At 38.0% G+C, this 25,312-nt stretch overlaps 5 protein-coding genes across 8 annotated transcripts; 2 read left to right on the forward strand and 3 right to left on the reverse strand.

Annotated features, from left to right (window-relative positions):
- Positions 1-1,267: 1,267 nt before the first annotated feature.
- Positions 1,268-1,947, reverse strand: LOC121804209 (pathogenesis-related leaf protein 6-like). The gene has a single exon (XM_042203737.1). It carries the CDS (start codon positions 1,945-1,947, stop codon positions 1,453-1,455), a length of 495 nt encoding a protein of 164 aa, XP_042059671.1. The 3' UTR covers positions 1,268-1,452.
- A 1,684-nt stretch (positions 1,948-3,631) lies between these two features.
- LOC121802045 (protein trichome birefringence-like 13) lies at positions 3,632-6,948 on the reverse strand. The gene is made up of 6 exons (XM_042201589.1): positions 6,499-6,948; positions 5,988-6,165; positions 5,161-5,298; positions 4,634-4,754; positions 4,219-4,353; positions 3,632-4,043 (listed from the first exon to the last, which is right to left on the reverse strand). Exons 1-6 carry the CDS (start codon positions 6,917-6,919, stop codon positions 3,780-3,782), a joined length of 1,257 nt encoding a protein of 418 aa, XP_042057523.1. The 5' UTR covers positions 6,920-6,948; the 3' UTR covers positions 3,632-3,779.
- Positions 6,949-8,348: 1,400 nt separating this feature from the next.
- On the reverse strand, positions 8,349-12,346 carry LOC121805655 (probable pectin methylesterase CGR3). 4 transcript variants are annotated; one of them, XM_042205599.1, is made up of 7 exons: positions 12,242-12,346; positions 11,384-11,519; positions 11,135-11,174; positions 10,912-10,953; positions 9,844-10,218; positions 9,115-9,170; positions 8,349-8,628 (listed from the first exon to the last, which is right to left on the reverse strand). In XM_042205599.1, exons 2-7 carry the CDS (start codon positions 11,501-11,503, stop codon positions 8,476-8,478), a joined length of 786 nt encoding a protein of 261 aa, XP_042061533.1. In that variant the 5' UTR covers positions 11,504-11,519; positions 12,242-12,346; the 3' UTR covers positions 8,349-8,475. The 4 variants fall into 4 exon arrangements, with proteins under 4 accessions (XP_042061533.1, XP_042061534.1, XP_042061532.1 ...); XM_042205600.1 differs by having other exon boundaries at positions 11,384-11,522; positions 12,242-12,323; XM_042205598.1 differs by lacking the exon at positions 12,242-12,346 and adding an exon at positions 11,946-12,235 and having other exon boundaries at positions 11,384-11,863.
- A 1,956-nt stretch (positions 12,347-14,302) lies between these two features.
- On the forward strand, positions 14,303-18,367 carry LOC121805320 (probable LL-diaminopimelate aminotransferase, chloroplastic). Its single transcript, XM_042205128.1, has 9 exons — positions 14,303-14,598; positions 14,750-14,817; positions 15,422-15,538; positions 15,945-16,007; positions 16,172-16,276; positions 16,382-16,432; positions 16,819-17,139; positions 17,499-17,705; positions 17,863-18,367. Exons 1-9 carry the CDS (start codon positions 14,436-14,438, stop codon positions 18,154-18,156), a joined length of 1,389 nt encoding a protein of 462 aa, XP_042061062.1. The 5' UTR covers positions 14,303-14,435; the 3' UTR covers positions 18,157-18,367.
- Positions 18,368-18,626: 259 nt separating this feature from the next.
- Positions 18,627-20,238, forward strand: LOC121802291 (UDP-glucose flavonoid 3-O-glucosyltransferase 6-like). Its single transcript, XM_042201926.1, has one exon. It carries the CDS (start codon positions 18,748-18,750, stop codon positions 20,158-20,160), a length of 1,413 nt encoding a protein of 470 aa, XP_042057860.1. The 5' UTR covers positions 18,627-18,747; the 3' UTR covers positions 20,161-20,238.
- The last annotated feature ends 5,074 nt before the right edge of the window (positions 20,239-25,312 follow it).

The following is a 25,312-nucleotide window of genomic DNA, read 5'->3' on the forward strand; positions in this document are numbered from 1 at the left end:
ATTTATTTAGGTTATTTGCAGCCCTAATTTCAAATTTAATTTGTTCTTGCATTGAATTTGGATTTATATGATAATAATTAATCATTAATTAATTATTCATACACCCACATAAAATTGTTGGTTTAAATAAGAAATTAATTACTCTTTGGTATACTAAAATTATTATTAGCATATATTTGTATATAATTTTTATTTATAATTAATATACAAGCTATATAATATATACATAAATTATATATTTATATATACATATTTAAATTACTTAAGTTATTGTTATAATTGAGTTATACTTTGATTTATTCTATTAAATTATATATTGTTGTTCAAACCTTTTTCTGATATCATTTTTTAGATTTCTCAAATTTTATATATATATATGCTAATTTAGACTTTTAATTTATTGGACTTTGTATTTATTTTTAAAATTACCATATTATTTAATTAAATACATTGTTTATATATTAATTTACTGAATATTTTTTATTACTCCTTTGTATATTGAAATGATTTTTAGATTATATTTGTATATTGATTTTTATTTATATTTAATATTCAAGCTATATAATTTATAATAAATATATGTATACATATTTATGTTTTTGTTCCTATATACTACCTCCGTCCCACTTTAGGAGTCCCGGTTGAAATATTCCATAATTGGTAATAGGCCCCACATTCCATTCCCCTTTTTCCACTCACATTTTATTATAAAACTAATATATAAAAGTAGAACCCACATTCCATTATCTTTTTTCACCAACTTTCCTTTACATTTCTTAAAACCCGTGCCGAACTCAACCGGGACTCCTAAAGTGGGACGGAAGGAGTATGACTCTTTGTGTTTTGTTAATCACAATTGTTGAGCTATTTGTATATTCTAATTATCTGATTATTTCTCTTTGATCTCTACTCACACATATTTTCTTTATTTGTACTATATCTTATTCTGACTAATCAATACTAGTTGATCATTAGTCACACATTTCTTCCTTGCCATTTATTTTACTCCACTTATATTATAATAAATTGTTTAAAATCGTTTGCCGAATTTGAAATGTTTCATTTATTAGGGAGTAGTAAATTCTTCATTTAGAATGAGACAAGATAAGTACATTTCTGTAATCTTTATATTATTTTGAAGTCTTATTTTCTATATTTTCATTAGAATTTGTATTCATTATTTGAAAATTTTATGTCTCATGCATAGCATGGGTGTTAATACTAATTTAATTAAAATTCACACAATTTAAGTTAAATGCCTCGTTTATTTCCACTGCCTTAAAAAACATCTTCTCCAAATGCTACTAAACATGCAAAAACAAGCTAGATATATGTCCTAATTTTATAAGGTACACATTAACACAAAAATTAAGCAATAAAATGTCATGAGCTCAACTAGAAATCAGCGTTGAAAATGAAACAAAGCAAGAAAAAGCTACTCCACAAATTCATTTAATAAGGACGTTGGCCAATATAGTTCCCTGGAGGATCATAGTTGCAAGAGATGAACCACCAACCATCATTGCATCGAACTCTAGCGCAACCGACATGTGTCGAGTTGCGCCAAACCACCTGTGTGTAGTGGAGACACTGCCCACCAACACAAGAGTTGGAGGAATGAATATAGTTTGGTCGTTCCTTGACCCACAACTCCACGGCCGCACTACCGGTAAAATCTTTGCCGCCCTTGGCAAGATTCTCACCGTATGGCCTATTAGTAGAGTGGATAAGGTTGCAGTCCCCAACCCTTTGCCTGGCATAGTTACGGCCAAAAATCGCCACTTTTTCACTCCACATTATGGGCCCGACCCCTACCTTGGCTCGGGCAGCGTTGTGAACGTTGATGTAGTCTTGTCGAGAGTTTTGCCCTAGACATGAATATGGTACCATGGTGATGAGAAAATTGAACAAAATATTTGCAAGTGCAAACTTATTGTTCCTTTTCATTTTCAATAGTGACACGATGTTGGTTACGCAAATCTTTATTTGTATAAGAGTGGGTGGGTATTTATACCAAAAGAAAGTAGCCTTATCAATTTTCGGTCTTAGTTATATACATTCAAACGTGTAAAATGATTGACCGTGACTAGTTTTATTTGTGCATATATATGTATCAAATACCTTTTGCAATTGCTGCATCCGTGCTACTACTATAAAGCTAGAGGTTTAAGAGTCATTTATCATTAATTGCACTTAAAGTATGGCCGCATACTTGTAAATTTGTATATATAGCATTGCTTTGAAATTATGAATTAATATTTAATACTATTAGCATATTGACTTAACCCTAATTTAAGAGTATGATATATATTGTGCAAAAATCACATTGATGAAATGGTGTATTGTCGGAATACATATTAAGTACTAAAAAATACAGTTTCCTTTTTTGCGTCTAAAAGAAGATAAGACTAAGAGCTGGAATACATGAAACTAACAAACTTTTGGCGTACTTATTTTTTTCACAGACAGTTTTTTTTATGTAAATATACGAAGGTTAAATTTATCTAAAATTTCTCATGAACTGAATTATCTCTAAATTAATTATGATATACGGAAAAATTGAAATTGGGTAAGAATTAAAAAAACGTCATTCTAATATATTAATTTCATTTTTTACATCAAATTTTAAACAAAAAGTTAATGTGTTTACGTCCTAAAAGAAATTGGTCGTCGCGTACAAAATTGGTCGTACTAAACTATGTTAATGTAGGTAGCTAGTCCAACTAATTTGGCCAGTGTAATTAATTTGTTGCAAAATATAGGGTATGCTAATCCAGGTTAACTAGTTAAATAATTTAATTGAGCATTGAATGTTAATTCATTTAATGAAAGTCATACTAATAATGTCACGCTCAAGTGAACCACTGAAAATCCCAACTAAAACTAGCAGTAGGCTTCATGTATTACAATTTTTAATATGGCTGGTAGGCGATAGCAATGATTTAAAAACCATAAGGAAATCGGTGAAGCTAACGATTCACGATACATTAGTCGGATCAGTTTGAAAATATTATTAAATCTATATTATATAAAAACCCATTAAATTTAGTGAATGATAAAATATAAATTAATAATACTTATATCATAAAAATATTAAACTCATATATAATTAATCAATATATAGTATAAAATATTGCTACTAATAATAAAATATAATTCAACATGAATTATTAGTTCGTTAGTGTAGAAAAATATTGATGTTTTATAATACAAGTGTAGTTACTTTAAATTTAATGAACAATACATAGTATAATGTAGTGGATTATAATTAAACTATGAAAATAATTAATTATACACATAAAAATATATATATTTAAAACAAATCATTAGCTAGTGTAAAATTTTATAAATAAGTATATCATATTATTTCACAAAATAACCTGTTACGAGGTAAGTGTGCTTATTACAAGTACAAATTTAAGATTATACTAAAAAATATGAAAAAAATGATTCACGGTTTTCCGACCAAGGCCAATTCCACCAGTTTAAACGGCGCGATTGCCTAGCAGTTTTATAGGTAGAACCGGACCAGAGAAGACACTGATTTGCGGTCGCAACATCGGTCCGGCCAGATTTTCAAAACATTGACTAATGATTCCATAATTTAAAGGAAAGATGCTCAAAATCTTGATTTAATTAACATATAGTAGTATATCTAACTTTTCAACAAATAACATACATATACTAAAAGATACAGCAACGGTCGAACCAAATCTCATAAAAAACTACTCCTACAATGTTAAATAAATAGAATTATATCGAATGACATTTCGAATTAATCAGTGCCAACCTTTAATGCTGGTTAAATGTGCTATGAACAAGTCATTCCATGTATCGGTAAGTCCTGGTAAGCACCAGTGCATGCAATCGTCATGTCTTTTCCCACCAGCCGCAGATGGATGGGCATCAGCTCGGAACTCACTCATCCGGGTTATGTCTAATATTTGGAATTTCGAACCATCAAGCGCTTTGTATAGATGACCATTCACAAGTCGTGTTTCCACATTTGTTCCGTTGCTCTCAATAGAGAAAAGTTGTTCAACCTGGAGACAATAAAATGTGAAGTTCTTGTTTGGATATGCCAATACAGTGTGGTATGTAACTCAAAGACCTAAGATTCGGGTACATCCCGTAGCTCTATATTACAAGCATACATATAAACTCAATATGAATTGTGCAAACAGCACCTGACACAAAACACCAGAAGGAAAAGCTTACCTCTTTTGGTGCTAGAGGCTGTAAGCGAGGACATGAGCCACCTTGGTCCCAATCGCCTCCTTCAAAATGCCTTGGCGATTGTGTTCGAAAGAATAGAATAGCATTTTTCCGTGCATTCTTTTCCACAAAAGATACCTACATAAATACATTTCTGGCATGAATCTTGTAATAAGAATAAATGAAGCAACAGCCTAAAGAGGAAAACAATACTGAACTATCAAAAAGTAACATATTAAAAACATTAATTTTTTTTTCATAACAAAGAACACTTGGAGCAGCAAATGAATTGGGTAAAATGGAACAGCTTGAGTTTCAACGAAAATGAATCCATTTCTTCAAAGAACTGATTTAATATAGTTTAGTCAGGTATTAGATTCAAAGTCAGCATCTGACAAAGAGAAGCATGGAGTTATACCATGTGTCGTAACACCATATCAAGCCCAGCATCTGGGGGAAGTGGAGGAGTCACAGGTACACCGTTCTCAAAGAAGAGCATTGGTGTTTTCAATGGATCAAACTTTGAAGGAGCCCACCACCTAAAATATTAAGCAAAAAAAAAACAAATTAAAACCTATAAATTATGATATCATATGCAATGAAAAGAAAACAAAAGTATGATGCTTTAGTTTTTAAAAGGAAAACTACAAACGTGTAGAAAAAAATGACGCTATAACTTTCAAAAGATACTTTATAACTGCTTGGTTTGGGCCCATCCCTTGCCCTAGATATATTTATCAGTAACTCAGCAAAAGATATAATGTACGATTAATAACTAGCAGTTTCTAATCACCTAGTACTTCACAAGGCAGGAAAGGGCTTCAACTTAATAGAGAGATTTTCATGCAATATCAGTAATAGGTCCTAGTTATAAGAACACAAAGCTTTCTACAGCACTAACAATGATCCGTCTACTCAAACAAAACACATTAAACACTGAATTACCAGTGTCCTGTATTGAAAATGAGTATGTCGTGGAAACGTGGAGCAGCAACCCAAGTTCCGTCTGGTATATCAACATCAATTCTATACCCATCCTTATAGCCAAGTGACTCTAATATACCACTGGTACCACCTGTCCACCTGGAAAGAACACAAACAAAGAACTACAATGTCAAAAGGTAAAACGTACAGTATAGTGAAATTGTTATCTCTGTGTCATGATTTTATTGTACGCATATAACAAAAATTATATCTTAGCTCGAACTCATAAACAGAATGTAGGGGGACGCACGAGCAGGACTAATTTTTTATAGTTAAATCATCACAGGAAACACAAGTACCTAAATTTAACAAGAAACCACTCAAGCATATTTGCAATAAATATTCAGCAGGGCAAGTGACAACTCTGAAATGGACCTATCTATATGCACAAAATTTTATCAGTTTGCACTTAAAAGGAGAAGGTAAAAGGAAAGAGAATTCAAGCAATCAGCAGGTTTGCATAATGTCTTAATAGTAAAATTCATCTCACAGTGAAAACTCAATAATCTTCACTAAAATTCAATTTTTTAGTTCCCAAAGCAACCCTATCTAATACAACTTGACTGATAAATGAGTGACCTCCAAACACAATATGAAGATTCAATGCACCCATATAATCTTTATCAACATAATTAGCTCCAAACATAGCATGTCTTCTGAAGCACAACATCAACACAGTGTAATTATTTGTTCTCACTGGGAAGGTGAGAAATGGAAAGCAACACAATGTACCTACATCACCGGGGGGGAGGGGGTGGTCTTGACTCAAGTTGTTGTACTTAGCTTACCTACCATATCGAGCCAGAAGATTCGTTCGATGATATGCAATAGTTAGGTTGTACTTAAGGAAAGTAAAACCGCGATCAGCTCCTGCAGGACGCCACTTTTTCACCTCAGCAGAAACTTTTCTCAAAGCACAAAAAAGAGAAACAAACATGTTCCTATTCAAGGAGTCCCCAACAAATCCTGCACTGTTAAAGATACATTAGGTCTACAAGCAACTCTACTATTACACAACACAAAATTCGTAACACTAAGGAGTTGAAAGTTTATAGTGGCGACAGAGTTAAATACTAGGTATTGCTCCAATAGAATAACCTCCTTTACTAGAGTTTGTAAAATAACTAAGTATCAAATTAAAACCTTTTTCTCTACTCTGCTAATTGTTTCATAAAAAATCTCTAATTTAGAGTATCCGAATGCATACCAAGACGATGATTATAATACGGGATTCCTCAAGAAAAATTAAGCTGAAAATATATAACACTTCCAGTTAACATAATGCAGTGGTGCACTCACCAATGCTGGTGTCTCGAAATTGCTCAAGGAATCGTGACGGATCAAATGGCGGCAGATCGCAGCCGTGGGGTTTCCACCGCCACTTGATAATGTCGAGTGCGTTCGACTTGTTACCTGCGATGCAATTCCATCCTTTGAATATCTCCTTGCACGTGTGGTCATAGCGCGGCGGAGATCTGATTGATGGATCATAGATCCAGCGTCCGTCCGAGTAGTTGCAGGCACCGTTTGTCGTGGCAGGCACCACGGGGTAGAAAAACGACGGCGGCGGAGCATCCTTCCGGAAGAGAGAGAAGCAGAAGTAGAGAGAGACGGCGCAGAGGAGAGTGATAAGGGCGCGGGGTGCGAGTGAAGAATTGGAAGGAGCGGGTGGTTTCTTGGAGCCGTGAAGCGGTGCTCTAGTGGCCATGGCCAATGCCATCTAGCGCGACCGCTACTCACGCTATTGGATCTTAGATAAATCACCGACACGCAAAATTTATTTATATTCGATTAAGAATTTATTTTGTTCCAATTAGTAATCTTCGTAATATTTTATTTTACTAATCTTCGTGGTATTTTTTTTAGTAATCTTCGTAAACTATATTACAGGTTTTTATCATTTTGACTAATTAAGTGATATACTTAATTAATTAAAAATTAACAAAAAATTAAATGGTAGTATAAATTTAGGAGTTCCTCCGGTTTTAATTTTTGCTCACAACTCTTAAACTTGATTCTGAATACATAGATTTTACATTATTTCTAATTCTAATAATAGAAAATTACCAAATTTCATAAAATTAAAATAAATTTTATATTCATTTAGTGCACAGTTATAAAATCTAAAATATGTAATTTGTACTTTAACTTTTTATATAACTTATTTAGCATATTATTATCAGAAAAATATGTTTATATAACTTTTTTATATAACTTCGCCGTTAAAAATGTGGATATTAGATTTCACACCCACATTGCAAGGAAGAAAACAGAGTATTTAACTACGTGTTTTGTGCATAAATTGAAAATAAATACTTATTTATATAGTTAAGAGAATGGCCGGTCACAAGAATGGCAAGCCACAACGCATCGCGCCCATGCCCACGAGCCACTTCACCAAAATGGCAAGCCACAATTAGGGGTGAGCAAAAAAAACGAAAACCGAATATTCGAACCGAACCAAACCGAAATTTTGAAATTCAATTCGGTTCGGTTCGGTTCGGGCGAAAAAAAACCAAAAAACCGAATTATATTTTAAATATAATATTATATATATTTATTCTATTAATTTAGTACATTATATCATATATATAATATATATTCTTTTAATATATTTTTATATAATACGTATTATACATATTCTATTAATTTTATATTATATATATTTATATTCTATTAGTATATATAAAATAAAATGAATTATATATATTAATATAAACTATTTTTTTGGTTTTTTCGGTTTGGTTCAGTTTTTTAAGTTAGGTTTTTCGGTTTTTCGTTTCGGTTCGGTTTCAATTTTAGCCTAAATTCGGTTTTTCGGGTTCTGTTCGGTTTGGGCGAAAAACCGAACCGAAACCCGAATGCACACCCCTAGCCACAACGCGTCTCACAATGGGTTCCGAGTGACAGGACAAGCCAAATCAGGCGTGCTGCTGAGTGCTGATGGCTAGCTTTGATCCGATTTTAGTTTGTTGAACTTTGTTCAAATATTTAGAGGAAAAATGATGTGTGTAACTAAATTAAAATAAGCAGCTACCGAAACATTAGAGAACATTAATTGATTTATTTCTCAAGTGGAGAGGAGAAGCTACATTTGAGTTCCAAGTTCACTTACACAACAGAGAAGTACAATTTTGTATGACACTGAATTAAGATAAACAAAATTTTGAATTCAAGAATAGATCAATGTCTCGTGTACGTATACTATAACAGATTAACAACATACAATAACTTAACAGTGTAAGAACTAAGAAGCATGCATGCTAGATGGTTCCATTACTGCAAGGGTTTAAGGTGAAAAACTTGGCAGGCAGGCCTGTAAGATTGCTTCTTTGTCGCCTGTTCGAATTTCTTGTTCGCAGCTTCATTCTCTTCTAAGCTGGTTTGGATGAAAAACCTAATCCACCATGATGAGCTCCGGAATTTGGCCTGAATAACAAACACGCCCACTAGCAGATTCAAGGACTCGCTTATTTTGTTTTTTAAAGCAAACAAACACAAAAGAGAAAACCAGCAAAGATGAACCAGCTTTCCATCACCGAATTTTGTATAGCGGGATATTTATGGAAAACGTTGAAAGTTGGGGACTATTGATTAAAAAAAAGGAAATTTGGGACATTTTTTGGAATACACTGAAGGGATATGTTTATCAGGTGTTGTTCAAATTTTGGGGGCTGAACTAACAGTAGATTAAGTGCTTGTGTATTAAGAATTAGGAGAGGCACTCAGGCACAAGCCTCTGACCCCACTAAATTGAGGTGTGATCAGCCATTATCATTCTATAAGTCATTCTATAAGCATCCGATGGCATGGTTTATGTGCGTGGGAAGGTTGGTGAGTGAGAGAGCGAGTGTAAAAGTCGAATGTAAAGTTTCCAGGTTAAGAATTGCATGTAAAAAGATAGGATATACTTACAGGGCGTCCGAACTTGGACAGCTCAGCCAATTTAGCTCTTTGATGACCTGGATAACCTACAGTAACATAAAATTGGTAAACTCGGTTTTTGAAGTAACATGGGCACAGCAGGCAGTCATGCCATTATCTTATTCTACTAAAAGAGCCTAAACTTTTGCAGACAAAATAAAAAAAATCTGCATGGTACACATGGGGATTACCATGTAACAGCAGGAAATTACAAGTATGGTTAGGACTCGCTAGTCACTACCCTCAATCATTCGGTTAAAAGAGCTGTGACAAGCATCCTTGGATAAAGAGTGACAGAAATTGTTAATTATAAGCTTAGATAGGTACCAACAGAATACTTAAGATCTTTTATTGTGCACAAAACTAAGGAAATGAAAATGGTACTGTATCATTCATGTTTTCTCTATCTGCGTATTATGAATGTTTTATCACTGGGAAGCAGGAATCAGACTGGAAGGAGCACTGCATCACTTGATCACAGTAAGCACACACCTGATGCTACAAACCGGATAGGCATGACACTTTGGTACAAGACACAGTTCCTGCTACAGTGCTACTAGATGCAAAACTATGCCAATCAGAAAACTGGTAAACCTGCTCAACCATGTCCAACTTACAAAATGCTAAAGACTTGGTCAATTAAGATCAAAGAGATGAAAATATGATCACACAGACAAGACTCATCAAAGGAAATCAAAACCAAGATTTCTGAGAAATTACCAGATAATAAAACTAAGCCATCAGATGCCACTCGCGCTAAATCCGGAACAGTTTTATTAAGATATTTTGGTGACAAGTAATCCAATGCATCTGACACAACAACAAGAGAAAATGACTTGGGCTTGTATGGAAGGGGAAACTTGATATCAGCCACACGTACAACGGCCTTGCTCACAAGGCTCCTGCAGTTGGCATCAACATCATATAATTCATATGGCTCTACACCCCAAGCTTCAGTATCATCTTCTTTTAATATTTGAGAGACTATTGAGCATGTTTCTGGGCCAACATGCAGTACCTTCCGCATGCTGTCACCATATGATTTCTTAAGGATAGGTATCAATCTTTGAAGTTCTAGAGTACAGGAAACCCCACCTGCAGGAACAAATAAACCCAAGAGCAATCATCATATCAGAGGTGATTCGTCTATTCATGAAATAACTCTGAAAAAGATTAAGTAGTGTTCCAAGAATTATTTGAGCAGTTAAAAAGTAATGGAAACTCTATAGAATTCAGATCACATCAATAACATTACCTAGTAGACTAAATGCAGAATAGCTAGCAGAACTCACATGAGTTAATCCAGAGCCCTTCAGAATAAACTGCCCTATGTTTTTCATGTATTTTACCAGAAAAAGTATATTTTTCGGATTTCAATATTTGTAATAACAAAGTATACTTTTCAACATAATTACCAAAACTTGGCACTAGAGAAAAAAATTAATGGCAGCTAAAATTATTGCAATACAAGTTTGGAATTTTCTTATGCATTGCTTAATCCTGATTCTAGTGGAAAAGGAATGATGATATTAATTGAATGGAAGTACCATTGATGTACCAACAATGAATGACTACTTTTTGTAAGAGAGAGAAGAAGAGAGTGTTTTTTAAGAGGATGTCTTCATTGGTAACTAAGATATGACATTAATCCTTAAGCTTTGACAAAAAAATTGAAAAAATAAACACAAAAGAGTTTCCCTTATAGCAAAGAAAGGAAAAAAGAATGGAAGGAAGGAAGGAAGAAAGAAACTTCCTAAAACTAAAAGAAGGGGTGCGCTTGGCAGTTACCCTCGAGTCGATTCAAAGCGGCAATATCCCTACTCCTGCCACCTGTCAGGAAGCAGTTTAAAAGTCAATTAACACCAAAAAATAACTTAGTACCAAATTCTTCGAGGATTATCAAAAGCAACAGTAGCAGTCATTACGTGTTAAAAATCTTGCCCTGTCATAGCATATTTGATCATTTATCAATAAGATGTGCTTTTAAAGTCCAAACAGACCAATAACTAACCTGAACCATGATACATATACCCAACAATGAGCAATGCTCCCTGAAAAAATGCAGAAAAGCAAGTCACAAATTTTCTTGGGGTGAAATCTAAAGTTACAGTTACAGCCACCTCTATCAATGCCAGACAGATCTTACAAGAAGTGGAACAGTAAGAAAATGTGTTTACTTGTTAAGCAGTATGCATGAGGGTGCATACATGTTTAGGTGCACATGAGGTAATGCAAAAGTAAAAAAAGTCACAGTTTTTACCACCACAACGAGTCCTATAGATAGTAGAGGGGATGGACGAGACTTGTGATGCAATGCGCCCATAAAGGGAACACCACTATCTGTAAAGCGACGGGAAGTATTGGGTCTCCTTGACGTCATTTGCAGATGTAATAACCTGCTAGATATTGGATTAAAAGCACTATAAAATAAATCGAACTCTTTGTCATGATAAAAAAATGAACCAAATAAGTATGATAGATGTTCCAGACACAAAGATTCAAAAATTATCGACCGAATCAGCATGCACACGGACAAGCAATAGTAAAACAGCAATAGACGATCAGCTTTATTCAAATCTTAGTTCAATTAGGAAACACATATTCCTAGAGGTAATCTTGAAAACTTAGCTGATGCTAGCACACAGAAGAAGCTCAGAGTTGAAAACTGCAGTTGTATACTATAAGTTATATCGATCACAAAAGCTCAATACAAGTAAACCATATCTCTTCATCCGCTGATCTACAAACAGAAATCGAATATCAACCGATACGACCAAGGACACAACCGCATTATAAGCACATCAATCTTCCACAAGACTCACAAGCCAAGTAAATTTAAACTACAACAGAGGGTCGGCTAGTTCAAGTCGATCAAAATGGCGGGTAAATCTGCATTGAGGCGGGAAACTAATAATCTGTCAGCTAAACGCAGTGCTCTACAGCTCAATTTCACGCAATCAACAACCGAAAAACATAAAAAAACGAATCTATCATCCAGCAGAGATAAAATGCAGAATCTCTGGAACAAATATAGAAGTACAATTTAAATAAAAAATACACGAGAAATCATCAATTTAAATAGAAAATTAAGGAGAACAAAATTAAGCGAAGAAGCTACCGGGAATAGAAAATCTAAAGAAAGAGCACGAGAAGTGGATGTGGGATCTAGATCTGCGGATTCGCTTTGTGCTCCGAGTGAAAAAAGCGCTCTTACCTTTATACTCCATTTTTTCTTTTATTTTATTTACTTAATCCATTTACTACTAGTAGTACTAGTATTTTATTTTATTTTATTTTATTTTATTTTATTTTATTTTATTTTATTTTATTTTATTTTAGTTAATTAATGTACTCCTACTAGTTGATTAATGGCTAAATCAGTAAATCTCTTAATACTAGTACTAACTGTCTAAGTGAAAGGGTGATATATAATAATGAACTTAAGCATACGCCTGTGAGTCGTTGGTCTCTATGAACAGGCCATTTGGCGGCATTTTCAACGATAGACCAGTCGGCTGTGAGGTAATTTCACCTCTAAAACTAACTACATAGTTTAGAAGCAAACTCGTTAGCTCCTACTTGATAGGGATAATTATATTTTACATGCAAAATGTTTCATTAGGGCTTGATTGATTGCATGGAAAGGAAAATATAAGACATGATTGTAATAAGTTTTTCTAGATTATTTGGATAGAGTTAGTAATCTCAATCTAGTGTTTGATTACCTTAATTGGAATCCAACGTTTGACAAACGGGTGTTTGATTGGCATGGTAGCTAACTTGGTTTACCAATACATTTTCCCAAAAGTATCCTCAAAATAGCATATAGCGGGAATTAAAATTTCTCAAAAAATTTTCCCTCTCATTTCAGCAATGTCTTTTTAATCTGAAAACATCCATCAATTGAGAGAGGGCTTTCGCTGGCAATCGCAATGTCTCCCTCCTTCAACCAAGACTGGATCCGATGGGCTGCACTGCAAATGAGGACAAAAATTACAGAGATGACAAAAGAGAGTGATGTGTGTGCAACCTTCTACATCGACTCGTCTTCTGACCGAAACATGACAAACACAAGTTGTGCAGCTCTCGATTGAATTTTGGGTGAGAACACACGAAGAAGAAGAGGAGGAATTGGGGGCAATTTGGTCTGGAAAGGTTAAAAAATTGAATCTAGATTTTTGGGTTACACACAATCGCAGGGGTGGAGGTGGGTTTGGCTTATCTAGCTAAGGAAGATAAAAATCCAAAATTGAGCGGGTCAAAAAATGTATCCCGGGTCTTGTGGGTAGACAACCATCCCAATCAAACAGCTATAAAAGCATAGATAACTTTCTGTATCCAAGCTTTTCTAGGCAATCAATCAAGCCCTTAGTGTTTCAAAATAGTACAAAAAGTCATAATGTTATATAAATCATACAAAAAGTTTCATTAATGTTTTAAGTTGTTAAAAAAGTTTAAACATGGCTAGTTTTGTTAACTATCCTATTTAATTTATTAACAGAATAATAGGAGTACAAGAATTAATGAGTTAATGCAATTTATAAGTCTGAAGAGTATTACTCCGTATCAATTAGTGAACAAATTCGTTCCCACAATTCCACTACTCCAAAAATGAATCTGGAGCACATTTCTGTGGTTTACATGTGAAATGATTGACCCATAAAAATCTAACTAATTTGTCTACAGTTTTTGCTGGACTCTGAATATTACTATGCCTTTTATGATTTTCAACTTTCGATTAGTATTTTTATTTAAAAATAATGTCTAATGATTATCGTCGTGAGAACTGAGTTTATTTGACTTTTTGATGGAAAGTTTCGGAATGATTTTTTTGGCCAAACTTTTTTGCTTACTTTGGTTATTATATATTTCTCGTTCTTTTGGTTAACAAAACTAACGGTGTTTAAACTTTTTAACAGAATGTATTAACTTAAAATAACTTTTTATACTATTTTGAAACATTAATAAAACATTTGGTATGTAAAATGTAATTACCCCTACTTGATATGGTGGAATGGAATTGGAATGAAATGAAATTCCTACATCCATTCCTTTGCTTGATAATTTTTTTTTTTGTTAAGAATCACCGTTCCATTTCATTTTCATTTCTTCTTATTTAAATTTAATTTTAAATTTTTAATAATTCACACTCACACTCACACTCACACTCACTAGTCTCAAAGAATGTCTAGGGTTTGAACTAAAAAATTGCAAATCAAAAATCTCATTTCAATAGAGTTTATATTAACACAGTCTACTCTCTCATCTCCAGTTCTCCACACACACTATTTCTCTGAGCTGACTTTGCCAAAATGTCTGCGATTCTTCAAAATGTTTCCACCTCTCTCTCTGCATCGACCTCCACTTTTCTCGGTCACAACAATCTCAAGGCCATCAAGCCTTCTCATGTATCCATGGCGGGGAGAATGAGCGCGGTCGTTAAATGTGTCGCGTCGCCGTCAGCTGAGAAAACTGGTAACTGATTCACCTCGTTCTTAATGTGCTTTTTCCTCACGTTCTCATGTATCCGCTATGGAGTAATTTTTGTTGTATAGTTACACGAGTACTATTTAGGTTGTTCAGACTTAATTTGATATGCTGACTGTCGATGCTACTTTTAATGAAGCTTACAAGACAAATGTGGCACGGAATGAAAACCTAGCGAAACTTCAAGCTGGCTATCTCTTTCCCGAGGTCTGTTCAGAACTATTGTTTTTTTTCTAATTGTACATCTGTTTGGTAATACTTGTGTTATTTTTATCGGAATCTCAATTTGCCTGCGCTTCATTTCAATTTGCACATTAGCAAGTATTGCTTTCCTAAATCCTAATTTGGTTTTCCTAGTAGTTTATTTGAGAATCCTTGAAATCTTCGGAAGCTTCTACGGAAGTGCATAAAATGTTCCCTGTTAAACTGGAAAAAATATGTTATCCCGGTCTATCTTTAATTTTCGGGTCATTATTTATTTCCAGTCCCGAAAGTATTGTGGCTGCTCCAATTTCAGACACAGATTGTCAAACATTCTGTGAAACAAATATTTGATGTGTGTGGCTCTATTACACCTATATATGCTCAGAAGTTGCTGCATTCTGTTATTGCTTTCAGTATTACAGGCTACTAGTACCTTTTTTTATAAATGTATATGTACTATGTTTTTATTTATGCAGTAATGTGGTGGTTTCCTTTTGTTCTGGATTAAGAACCATCAGAGTCAGACATTTGTTTCTCTATAAGTATATTGTATCTAATATCAATATGTAATAACTGGATTAAAAGAATGCAATTTTGTAATTATTAGATAGCAAGGCGAAGAAATGCACACATTGCTAAAAATCCAGACGCTAAAGTTATCAGCCTTGGAATCGGTGACACAACTGAACCAATTCCAGAAGTCATTACCTCTGCAATGTCAAAGGTATTATTTTCTGAGCCTCATCAATAATTCATAGTTTTTCTGTTCTATGAGGGTAAGTTTGATGTGTCCATTGAGCATCTGCATCACCGTATCCTGCTTCTGGGCATGAAACCTCACTCTTATATAGGTGTGCCACCGTGTGCACATGAACTGTTACTCTGGGCAGTAAATTTAACCCGAGATTTATGTAATCGTGTATATTCTCCTTATGTGTGTTTGCAGCAGTGGAAATTGTGGTCCTGGTCCCACTCCAACCGGCTGTACTTGTGTAACAAGTTAAATCCAAATTTGTTAGACTGGGACATTGTTGTTTCTACATAGATAGCATTTATGTTTTCGTGCTCTTTTATCTTGTTGATTGCTGATGCTGTTTCCCGGATTATGATGAACTTTGTTCTCATATCAGAGATCAGAAGTGCTGTCAACGGTCGCTGGTTACAGTGGCTATGGTGCTGAACAAGGTGAACAGGTAGTAATCTTCACATCTTTCCTGTTTTGTGCTGTGTTTTCTTTCGCCCTCTTTTCCTCCACCAATGTTTTTTTTAACCTGAGTGTCCATTGATGTTTCTGGCTTCCATTATTCAACAGATGGAGAAACAAAGGAACTCACTTTTATAACTTTATTCTTAACAGAAATTGAGAGCTGCCATTGCCTCAACCTATTATGAAGGCCTTGGCATCGAAGAGCATGATATATTTGTATCTGATGGAGCGAAAAGTGACATATCTCGCCTCCAGGTTAGCTTTTTTCGCTTCTCTTACCGTCTTGCGGGTATAGATAGGGGTATTTGTTACTGGATATAACTTTGTTGGTTGCTAAAGTTTTTTTTCCTTTTCTGGCAGGTCCTTTTTGGTTCTAATGTGACGATGGCTGTTCAAGACCCATCTTACCCGGTAAATATATTATGCTTTATTTGGTGAATAAGAGTTTAGCTATTAATTTATTATTAAAATATAATTAGTCTTCCTGCATGAATGTTTAAACTTGAAGTGTCAGGGTCTATAATATTTTGATGTTGCCATCTTCTGTCCTGTTATTTGGTTTAACATGGTTAACATCAGAATCACCTTACACCTTATAAATTAAAAACTCATCATGATGAGGTAGCACACACACATACTGAATAACATCTTGCCTCCTTTTGTTAATTGTGTTACTGGTAGTGAACTGTTAAAACTGTTAGTAGCATGAGAATCTGTTGGCTGTTCCACAAATAACTTTTAACTTGTTATCTTGTCCTTCTTTGAAATTTTATAAAAAATTGCTTATCTGTATGTAGGCTTATGTGGATTCGAGCGTTATACTGGGTCAGACTGGTCTGTTTCAGAAGGATGTGGAAAAGTATGCCAATATTGAATATATGAAGTGCACAACAGAAAATGGGTTTTTTCCTGATTTATCCACTGTTCGTCGGACAGATATCATCTTCTTTTGTTCTCCGAATAACCCGACTGGTTCTGCTGCATCAAGAGAGCAACTAACCAAGCTTGTACAGTTTGCTAAAGAAAATGGTTCTATCATAGTCTATGATTCTGCTTATGCTATGTATGTCTCAGATGATAGTCCGAGATCAATTTTTGAGATTCCTGGAGCCAAAGAGGTTCGTGCTATATCTGAATTTTCTAGTCCATTATTTGTGTTATTGTCTCTTGTATTTGTGTGATGTTCCTCAGGTTCAGGAATTCTTTTTTACAGTAAACTCTAATCATGGTATTCTCGTTGTAAATATGTAAAAGCATTCTTAGTCAGCTAGTCGAATATTACATAAAGAACGAATGCCTTCTTGTGCACTGCATTTGCTTGTCCACTCGTGAAGATAGTTGCCCTTATCCCCTGACTAACTTTACTTCTCAAGTTGGTTATTTCTGTTGATTGACGTGCCAAATATAATTGAAAGATTTTAGCATTACTAATTTTTGAGAAGCATGAATCACATTTACTTCTTTATAATGGTTGCAGGTTGCACTTGAAGTTTCTTCCTTCTCCAAGTATGCTGGGTTCACTGGAGTTCGTCTTGGTTGGACAGCAATTCCGAAAGAGCTCCATTATTCTGATGGTTTTCCAGTGGCCAAGGACTTCAACCGCATAGTGTGTACTTGTTTCAATGGTGCATCTAACATTGCTCAAGCTGGTGGTCTGGCATGTGTTTCACCTGAAGGCATTACGGTAATTCCTTTTCGGTTTGCCTATTTAAAAGTTAAAATACCGTAAGCTACATAACATCAAACTCAAGAAAGCTTAAAGATGAGTGAAAAAGGCAACAACAGTGTCAGTAAGGCTGAAGTGATGCTTGGAGTAATGAGCATTAATCTGTCATGTGCAGGCAATGCATGAGGTTGTTGGTTTCTACAAGGAAAACACAGCTATCATCGTCGACACATTCAATTCCCTCGGGTTTAAGGTTTATGGGGGCAAAAATGCACCATATGTTTGGGTCCACTTTCCTGGCCGTAGCTCATGGGATGTGTTCAGTGAGATCCTGGAGAAGACTCATGTCGTCACCACTCCTGGAAGTGGTTTTGGACCTGGGGGTGAAGGGTTCGTCCGGGTCAGTGCTTTCGGGCACAGGGAGAATGTTATCGAGGCCTGTAGAAGATTCAAGGAGCTGTACAAGTAAACCTGAGGCTCCTCGGACGAATTCTTCTAGGATCAATCGGATTATGCATGTGAGTATGATGTCACCAGTGTTCGTAATGCTTGATTTGCACTTACTGACTTTTGTTTTTACAGGATTCTACCTTGTAAAAGTAATTTAATTTTTTATTTTGAAACTAATTTGTTTAATAGTTTATCTAATAAAAAGTACATGGGAAATTTAAGGACTCTTATTTTCTGATTTTTCTTAGGTATTTTTTTCTCGGATTTTAAAATTCTTATATTTTAAAATATTTAAACGTAGTACTATTTTATTAAACTAGAATACTCCATTAATATTAATTATTATTATTAATTTATTAAGCAAATTTAAGAATTCTTTCTTTTCCTTCCTAATTATTTACTACTACATGAATTATTGGAATGGTTATACTGTGCAATTTATTTATGAATCCATAGTTGAGCAAATCCCGAAAGTAATCATATAACATTTCCTGTTACCCCAATAATAAATTGAACCGTATACACTACTTTATTACATAGGAGTGCTATAAAATTGAAGCTCCCTACCACAAGAAGTAGAGGATAAGAAAATTGTGGTGGAGAAAAAAATATGAACAAATCCGAACTTGTATTCATTCCATCTCCCTCGCTAAGCCACCTCATCCCCACCGTGGAGACGGCCAAGCTCCTCCTCCTCCGCGACAGCCGCCTCTCCGCCACCATACTCCTCCCCCCTCCCATCTTCGCAATCGACACCAATGCTGAAACCTACGTAAAAGCCACCTCTTCAAACCCTACATTTTCCTCACGACTTAAATTCATCCGCCTCCCCCACATTCAACACTCAAACAAACATTTCTTCGAGCATTACAACGTCCAAATCCCCAACGTCCGTCAAGAAATCTCCAACCTCCTCACAAAAGACCAAAATCCCCGCCTCTCCGCCATCGTGCTCGACATTTTCTGCGCGGGGCTCGTCTCCGTCGCCGCCGAATTCGGCCTCCCGGCGTACCTTTTCTTCACCGGCGGCGCCATCTGCCTCGGCGTGTACCAACACCTCGTCTCGCTGCGATTCGACCATAACGAAGATGTCACGAGGTACCTAAACGCGGAGGTAGACTTGCCGGTGCCCTGCTTTTCTCTTGCGGTTCCGGCAAAAGTCTTGCCGGCGGTGACGGTGGATGAGACCTTCTCCCCAGAGATCTTCTTGAGCCATTTCAAGATGTTTTCTGAGGTAAATGGTGTTTTGATCAATACGTTTTACGACATGGAACCATACGCAGTTGAGTCGCTCTTGTCCGATGATAAGACGCCCGAGATTTATCCGGTTGGGCCGGTTTTGAAGGTGGAAAGCAAATGGTTTGACGAAGACGTCGATGTGAAGAAATGGCTTGACGATCAGCCGGAAAATTCAGTTGTTTTCTTGTGTTTCGGAAGCCTCGGTATATTTGGTGAAGAACAAGTGAGGGAAATCGCCAAGGGTTTGGAGAATAGTGGGAGTCATTTTTTGTGGTCGTTGAAGAAGAGTCACGATCCCAAGTTAGAGAGAGAAAGATCCGAATATTTCGAGGGTTTCTCGGAGAGGACTAAAGGGTTTGGGAGAGTGATGGGGTGGGCCCCGCAGGCGGCCGTGCTGGCGCATCCTGCGGTGGGAGGGTTTGTATCGCACTGTGGGTGGAACTCTACTCTCGAGAGTGTGTGGTTTGGAGTGCCGATGACTACTTTTCCTTTGCACGCGGAGCAGCAGCTGAATGCGTTTTATCTGGTCAAGGAGTTGGGGATGTCAGAGGCGATTACGTTGGATTATCAGATGGATTTCACGGGAGAGAAGCCGCCTGAGAGTGTGGGGTGGGAGGTGATTGCAGGGGGGATAAGGCGGCTGATGGCGGAGGAGGGAGGGAGTGGGGTGAGGAGGAAGGTGGAGGAGATGGGGAAAAAGGCGAGGGAAGCTTTGGTGGAAGGTGGATCTTCTTACAATGCTCTAACTCGTTTTATTGAGGATGTTATGAGAAGTATAGATTGATTATGCATTTGATTCTTGTATTTTTTAATATGAAGTTTGGTATTGCTAGAAGATTAACTAGAATAAATATTGTTATAGTAAAAATCTATTGAAGAAATTGATATTTAAAGATTAAATGATGAGAGAATAAAATAAGACTAAGAAAAAAAGAAATAGAAAGTAAATTTGAGAAAAAATAATTTTTTTTCAAAAAAAAGAACAAGTAGCCTAGGACAGAGGGAGTATTTAGTGAATTTAATTTTGATGGTATGCTCTTCATTCACAAAATTAAAACCTATTATTTATTTACTCCATCCATCCCTGAAAAGTACTCCCTTTGTCCTGCCGAAGATGATATACTTTCTTTTTTGGTTTGTCCCAACTAATATGACTTATTACTAAAAATGAAAATATTTTTATCTTTACTTTATTCTCTACTAAACACATAAAAGTAAAGTTGTATAAAATCATGTGCCGCCCAAGGACATATGTCATCTTCCTTGTGATGGAGGGAGTATGAACATTTGGTTCGGCATGAGTTTTAACGTATAATTGATAAAGTAAGAGATCCATAGAGATACAAAATAATTAAAGAGAGAAAAGACGGTTCAACCTCTTTAGAGAGAAAATACTCTTTAAAATTAGAATGGTCATACTTTTCAAAGACGGACTAAAAAAGAAATTATTTATATTTTGCAGGACCGAAGGGAGTATTTCGAAGCTGACGGTATGTATTTTAAATTTATATTATTTATTTTAAAATGCTATTTCTCTTATTATTCTCTGTTATAGTTTCGTAATGTTCATGTCGAGGTTATTTTGGCATCGTAAAAACTAAAAATATGTTACTCCCTCCGTCTCCCATTAGGAATATCGGTTGACCATTTTAATTTGTCCGCCATTAGAAGTCCCGACTCATTTTTACTATAAATGGTAGGTACACCTCACTTTCCACTAACTCATTCAACTCACATTATATTATAAAACTAATATATAAAAATAGGCTCCATATTCCATTATTTTTTCTGCTCCATTTTCCTTTATACTCTCTCCGTCCGTGAATAGGAGTCATGTTTTTCCATTTTAGTCTGTATGCGAATAGGAGTCCCGGTTCATTTTTACCATAAATGGTAATATGATCTCACCTTCCACTAATTCATTCTACTCACATTTCATTTAAAACTAATATATATAAGTGGAACTCTTATTCCACTAACTTTTTTCCATCCACTTTTCTTAACATTTCTTAAAACCCGTGCCGCCAAAAAATGAGACTCCTAATGATCAATGGATAGAGTATTACTTAAAATCCGTGTCGAACTCAAATAGGACTCCTAAGAGCATCCACAATGGCGGCGAGCGGACCGGCTAGCCGATTCCAGGCGGTGGCCGGTCCGCTCGCCGAACCATTGCAGCAGGCGAGCGCCAAATCGGCGAGAAAAACGGCGAGCGCACGCCGATTCCCGGGCGCTGCTCGATTCGCTCGCCGATCGGCTGGCTGCCATTGCAGGCTCCCGATCGGCGAGCGATCGGCCAGCCGATTTTTTTATTTTTTTATTTAATTTTCGAAACACTATATATACGCGATTTGCACGTCATTTTTATTCGCACCACTTGTTTTAACGAGTTTTCTCTCTATCTTAATTTCTGTACAAGAGCAACAACGCAAAATGGAGCACAACAACGAGTCTACTCCAGTGACGAGCGGGTCTCAAACTCCCACGATACCTGTGGGAACTGGATGGGGTCTGATGGCCGGGTACTACAACATGTACCATTGGCAGCAAATGATGCCCGGGATGGCATCCGGGGCTAGTATGCCGGGACGGCAGGGGATGCAGGCGGACCAGCAATGCCGGGCGGGCAGGGGGTACCCGGGATGCACCCCGGAATGCAGATGATGCCGGGGTGGCAGCCGGGGATGCAGGGGACGCCTGGGGGGGGGACAATGTCTATCGCCCCGGTTTTGATTTTTTGACTGCTTCTTCGCACACATCGACCCCATCGGAGACGCAGTTCACTGGGTGTGATACTTTCTCCTTAGAGGAGTTGGGGATAGATCTCGGGGATGCGGACACTCCCGTTCAAATGGGGGGAGTAAGGCGGGGTCAAGGCGCGCCAAAGAAGAAGAAGGGCAAGGGCAAGAGGGTGGTCGGCGAGTCGTCGCAGCCGGCTAATGACGAGAGCCCGGCACGGAGAAAGTGGACGGATGCAGAGAACGTCGCGCTGTCCAAGGCGTGGGTGAGTGTTTGCGATGATCCCCTCGCCTCGAACAATCAGAGGATCGTCAACTTGTGGGCTAAAATAGCAGCAGCCTACAAGGCATTTTGCCCGGAGGAGAGGCCACGTAGCGGGGAGGAGTGCCGGAAGGGGTGAGACCGAATTAGGGCTGCGGTCTCCCGATTTTCGGGCTTGTACACCAACGCCCTCCGCATACAGACCAGTGGCCAAACTGACGAGGACTGCAGGAGGATAGCGGAGAAAGCCTTCCCCGTGCCCGGGCTTTATAAGGAGTTCACCTACTGGAACTGCTATGAGGTGCTGATGGACTTTGAGAGTTTCGGGCAGGTGTCAATGCTGGCTGGCCGAAGAAGCAACGACTGAACTATACCGGTGATTACAGCGGCGGCAGCAGCGGCGGTTCCCACGACCTCCCCGAGGATATTCAGGAGTTCCCGTCCCCTCCTGCGTTTACTCGCCGTACTCGCCCGGTTGGTCAAAGGCGGGCGCAACGGGCTCGCCAGGGGTCCCGGGAGGTCCAGTCGGCATCCCCCCTGTTGGCAGGTCGACAGCCGAGCTCTCCTTCTTCGCACGTCAATAAATGCGGGCTCAGATGTACAAGATCTTAGCTGACTGGAAGGCGGCAACTGACCCCGAGGAGATGAGTTTTCTCCACTCAATGCTCGTGAGTATGCGGGCCGATTTGAATGCAGCCGCGGCACAGTTGGGTGGCTCAGACGCGGGCTCAGATGCCGCAGATTTGGGGGTCCCGGATAGCGGCGACAACGGCGGCGGCAACGGCGACAACGGCGAGGTGTGAGGCGGATGCGGGGGGGCTCGTGTGTGGATGAGGAGTTTTTTTATATTAATGTATTTTTTTTAAAATTAATGTACTTTTAAAAAATTTAATATTATTATTGAATTTTTCCGTATCTGTGTCGTAAATTTAATTCCGTATTTTGTGTGATTGTTAATTATTTGTTTTTTATAATTTTATTTATTGTGGCTAGGCTATGGCTGGCCTATTGCTTGTCCAGTTGCTTGTCCTGATGATGTGGCATGAGGAGTTTTTAGTGCTGATGATGTAGCAGGTGGAGTTTGTGGCTAGGCTATGGCTGAGCTATCGCTGACCTATCTCTATTGGAGATGTTCTAAGTCCTAAGAGCATCTCCAATAGCAATAGCCCAACCACAAACTCCTCCTGCCACATCATCAGCACTAAAACTCCTCATGCCACATCATCAGGACAATCAACTGGACAAGCAATAGCCCAGTCATATCCCAGGCATAATAAACAAAATTATAAAAATAACAATCACACAAAATACGGAATTCAACTTACGACACAGATACGGGAAAATGCAATAATTTCATTTAAATTAAAAAAAGGTACATTAAAAAATTACAAAAAAAAAACTAACGCCGTGCAGTCCTCCGCGCCCACAACTCTTCAATTAAATCCTTTTGGAGTCGAATATGAGCTTCCACTTGACGCATATCGGCATGTGCTTGGAGGCGGCCGGCTTCATCGTGAGGTACCCCACTTCATACGCTGGGGGTGGCCACGCCGTGGCTTGGACCGACTTCATTATCGTCGTTGGCCCAACTAGTCAGTTGTACACCTTCATCTTCGACAATCATGTTGTGCATGATAATACAGGCGTACATTATATCATCAATGCAGTCAACATGCCACAAACGCGTTGGACCCCTAATTGCCGCCCATCGAGACTGGAGCACACCAAATGCGCGCTCCACGTCCTTGCGCGCCGACTCCTGCCGTTCCGCAAAGTAGGCCTTCCCCGCATCTGATGCGCATCTGATCGTCTTCACAAAGACGGGCCACCTAGGATATATCTCATCCGCCAAGTAGTAGCCCATATCATGCTGGTTCCCGTTGGCGACAAAATTGATGGCCGGACCGATGCCCTGGCACTGCTCGTTGAAAAGGGGCGACGAATTGAGGACGTTGAGGTCGTTGTTCGACCCGGCTACCCCAAAATATGCATGCCAAATCCACAGCCGGTAATCAGCTACGGTCTCGAGGATCATCGTGGGATTCTTTCCCTTGTAGCCGGTCGTGTAGAACCCTTTCCAGGCAGGGGGGCAGTTCTTCCACTCCCAATGCATACAATCTATGCTGCCTACCATACCCGGGAACCCATGCTCGCCCCGTGCATCTGCATCAGCTCCTGGCAGTCTTCAGGGGTAGGGCTTCGAAGGTACTGATCACCGAATATTTCAACCACGCCCTGACAGAAATACTTCATACATTCAAGGGCTGTCGACTCGCCGATGTGGAGGTACTCGTCCAACATGTCTGCCGCGCCTCCGTAGGCTAACTGTCTGATTGCCGCAGTGCACTTTTGAATAGGTGTGTGGCCGGGTCTGCCAGCCGCATCGTGCCTGAAGCGGAAACACAGATATCGACGCTCTAAAGCGTCAACAATACGCATAAACAGGGCCCTACTCATCCTAAAACGCCGCCTGAAAATGTTGGTGTTAAACCACGGCTCCGGTGCGAAGTAGTCGTCAAATAGCCGCTGATGTGCAGCTGCGTGATCCCAATCAATCACTGTTCGGCGGTGGACAACGGGTCGAGGTCGAGGTACCGCCGGCTGCAAGGCCCGTTGTATCAGCCGATCGATCTCTCGGGACGTATAGGCCTCCAACTGTTTGTTCAAACGCCGTTCGAACTCCTCAGCATCCCCACCACTACCGCCACTACTACCACCTGCGTTACTCATTCCGCGTTGTTGATCTTGTACAGAAATTAAGATAGAGAGAAAACTCGTTAAAACAAGTGGTGCAAATGAAAATAACGTGCAGATCGCGTATATATAGTGTTTCGAAAATTAAATAATAATAAAAAAATTCCGCTCGCCGATCGCTCGCCGATCTGGAGCCTGCAATGGCGGCCAGGAGATCGGCGAGCGCATCGCCGAGCTCTCGG

The sequence above is a fragment of the Salvia splendens genome, chromosome 5 (genome assembly GCF_004379255.2).
Source record: "Salvia splendens isolate huo1 chromosome 5, SspV2, whole genome shotgun sequence".
NCBI classification, from domain to species: Eukaryota; Viridiplantae; Streptophyta; class Magnoliopsida; order Lamiales; family Lamiaceae; genus Salvia; species Salvia splendens.

What these genes read in the sequence shown, in the direction of transcription:
- LOC121804209 (XM_042203737.1), bottom strand. Translation starts at nt 1,947, where the DNA reads ATGAAAAGGAACAATAAGTTTGCACTTGCAAATATTTTGTTCAATTTT.
- LOC121802045 (XM_042201589.1), bottom strand. Translation starts at nt 6,919, where the DNA reads ATGGCATTGGCCATGGCCACTAGAGCACCGCTTCACGGCTCCAAGAAA. An exon ending in ATTTTCAATACAGGACACTG is followed by an intron (nt 4,755 to 5,160) that starts GTAATTCAGTGT and finishes TTAATATTTTAG; the next exon opens with GTGGTGGGCTCCTTCAAAGT. An exon ending in AGCCTCTAGCACCAAAAGAG is followed by an intron (nt 4,044 to 4,218) that starts GTAAGCTTTTCC and finishes TATTGTCTCCAG; the next exon opens with GTTGAACAACTTTTCTCTAT.
- LOC121802291 (XM_042201926.1), top strand. Translation starts at nt 18,748, where the DNA reads ATGAACAAATCCGAACTTGTATTCATTCCATCTCCCTCGCTAAGCCAC.
- LOC121805320 (XM_042205128.1), top strand. Translation starts at nt 14,436, where the DNA reads ATGTCTGCGATTCTTCAAAATGTTTCCACCTCTCTCTCTGCATCGACC. An exon ending in CTGGCTATCTCTTTCCCGAG is followed by an intron (nt 14,818 to 15,421) that starts GTCTGTTCAGAA and finishes TGTAATTATTAG; the next exon opens with ATAGCAAGGCGAAGAAATGC. An exon ending in AGATTCCTGGAGCCAAAGAG is followed by an intron (nt 17,140 to 17,498) that starts GTTCGTGCTATA and finishes TAATGGTTGCAG; the next exon opens with GTTGCACTTGAAGTTTCTTC.
- LOC121805655 (XM_042205598.1), bottom strand. Translation starts at nt 11,647, where the DNA reads ATGCTGATTCGGTCGATAATTTTTGAATCTTTGTGTCTGGAACATCTA. An exon ending in GTATATGTATCATGGTTCAG is followed by an intron (nt 10,954 to 11,134) that starts GTTAGTTATTGG and finishes GCTTCCTGACAG; the next exon opens with GTGGCAGGAGTAGGGATATT. An exon ending in TGGCTTAGTTTTATTATCTG is followed by an intron (nt 9,171 to 9,843) that starts GTAATTTCTCAG and finishes ATGTTACTGTAG; the next exon opens with GTTATCCAGGTCATCAAAGA.